The sequence below is a fragment of the Nicotiana attenuata genome, chromosome 10 (assembly GCF_001879085.1).
Source record: "Nicotiana attenuata strain UT chromosome 10, NIATTr2, whole genome shotgun sequence".
NCBI lineage: Eukaryota > Viridiplantae > Streptophyta > Magnoliopsida > Solanales > Solanaceae > Nicotiana > Nicotiana attenuata.
Genome location: NC_031998.1, coordinates 42,833,730 through 42,835,406, shown reverse-complemented (window position 1 = coordinate 42,835,406; position 1,677 = coordinate 42,833,730). Strand labels below are relative to the sequence as shown.

The following is a 1,677-nucleotide window of genomic DNA, read 5'->3' as shown; positions in this document are numbered from 1 at the left end:
ATATGTATTTGTTGCGATTTGTATGTCAATCAGTGGTTGGGAATATTGTAGCCAGTTATAGTAGTTGATGGGACCTTCTTAAAGTCAGCATACAGGGGAATAATGCTAATAGCTAGTACAATGGATGCAGCAGGTACTGTAGATTTATTGTAGTTATATTGTAGAAATATTGTAGCTTGTCTGTTTTTTGTAGTACTTGTAAATTTATTGTAGATACATTGTTGAAAAGTTGTAGTTTCTATGTATATGTCTTCATCTCCATTTTTCATGAAGCCAATTAATTGCTTTTTGCCACATAATGTAGGTACCATATTACCATTGGCATATACTGTTGTTGATTCAGAAAATGACGCATCATGAAAGTGGTTTTTTGAGCAATTCAAAAATGCATATGGTGAAAAATCAAATATGTGTGTTGTTTCGGATCGTAGTGAGAGTATCTTGAAGGCAACATCTATTGTCTATCCCGGCATGCCACATTATTCTTGCATGTGGTATATTTGGACAAATATAAGGGCAAAGTTCAAGAAGGGTCATCTTAAGTTAAGCGAATTGTACTTTTCCACGACACGATCATACACGCTTGATGAATTTAATGAAAGGATGTCAAAGATTAAAGAGATTGACCCGCGTGTTAAAGCATACTTATACGATATTGGCTATCATAGATGGTCTCGAGTACATGCTACGGTGAATAGAACTTGGACTATGACATCAAACATTGCAGAGTCGTTGAATGCTGTAACAAAATATGCAAGAGAGCTGCCGATAGTAGAACTATTAGAGTATATGAGGACTCTTCTTGAACACTGGACTAAGGAAACGTTATTGAAATCAAAGGGTACATTCACATACCTTGGGTTTAAATTCAACAAAGAGTTGGATGACAACAGAACATTGTCGCACGAGCTTAGAGTAAGATCTGACCATTTATTTCATCAAAATAAATTATTAAAAGACAATCTAGATAATTTGTAGATATTTTGTATTTAACTGTATATGAATTGTTTTTTTGTTTGTATTGTAATTGTAGGTGAGGGCTTCAACAGATTACATCCATACAGTACTAAATGGTGTGAGACGCTATATTGTTTGTCTTGAAAACAAGAGATGTAGTTGTGGGCAATTCCATCTTGATGAACTTCCTTGTCCACATGCTTTGATTGCTTTAAGGCACAGGGATGAGTCTTATGAACAATATTGTTCTCCTTATTACACAAGGGAGAGCCTCTTGCGTACTTATGAAATACCAATAAATCCCCTACCTGATGAAAGCAAATGGAATGTGCCACAACATATAACTGAAGAAGTTGTAAAAACCACCTTCAGCTGTGAAAAGACAGCCAGGAAGACCTCAAAAACAAAGATACAAAACATATGATGAAGTAAATTCATAGAAGTACAAGGTTTCATGTGGAAACTGCGGAGTAGAAGGGCATAACAAAAGATCTTGCAAGAATGCTCCCAAAAAGAAATAAAATTTTATGTAGTAAACTGAATTTTTCATAAAAATTGTTAATGAGTTCAGGAGAATTATATTTGATGTGTAATAGTTGAGGCACCTTCAACTCTTAATGTAGTTAGTTTGAAATTATTTTGTTTAATTAGTATTCTGTATTGAGTTAATACTTTCATAGCTTGATTGATTTGTGAATGATTTCTATATATATAATACAC

General features: G+C 33.9%; 1 protein-coding gene across 1 annotated transcript; it reads left to right on the top strand.

The window, feature by feature from the left end:
* On the top strand, positions 604 to 1,381 carry LOC109233750. Its single transcript, XM_019399614.1, has 2 exons — positions 604 to 915; positions 1,034 to 1,381. The coding sequence occupies exons 1-2, from the start codon at positions 604 to 606 to the stop codon at positions 1,379 to 1,381; spliced, it is 660 nt and encodes a 219-aa protein (XP_019255159.1).

Excerpts from the sequence above, each read along its gene's own strand:
- LOC109233750 (XM_019399614.1), top strand. The coding sequence starts at position 604 with ATGTCAAAGATTAAAGAGATTGACCCGCGTGTTAAAGCATACTTATAC. Across the intron at positions 916-1,033 it reads CATTGTCGCACGAGCTTAGA|GTGAGGGCTTCAACAGATTA; the intron begins GTAAGATCTGAC and ends TTGTAATTGTAG.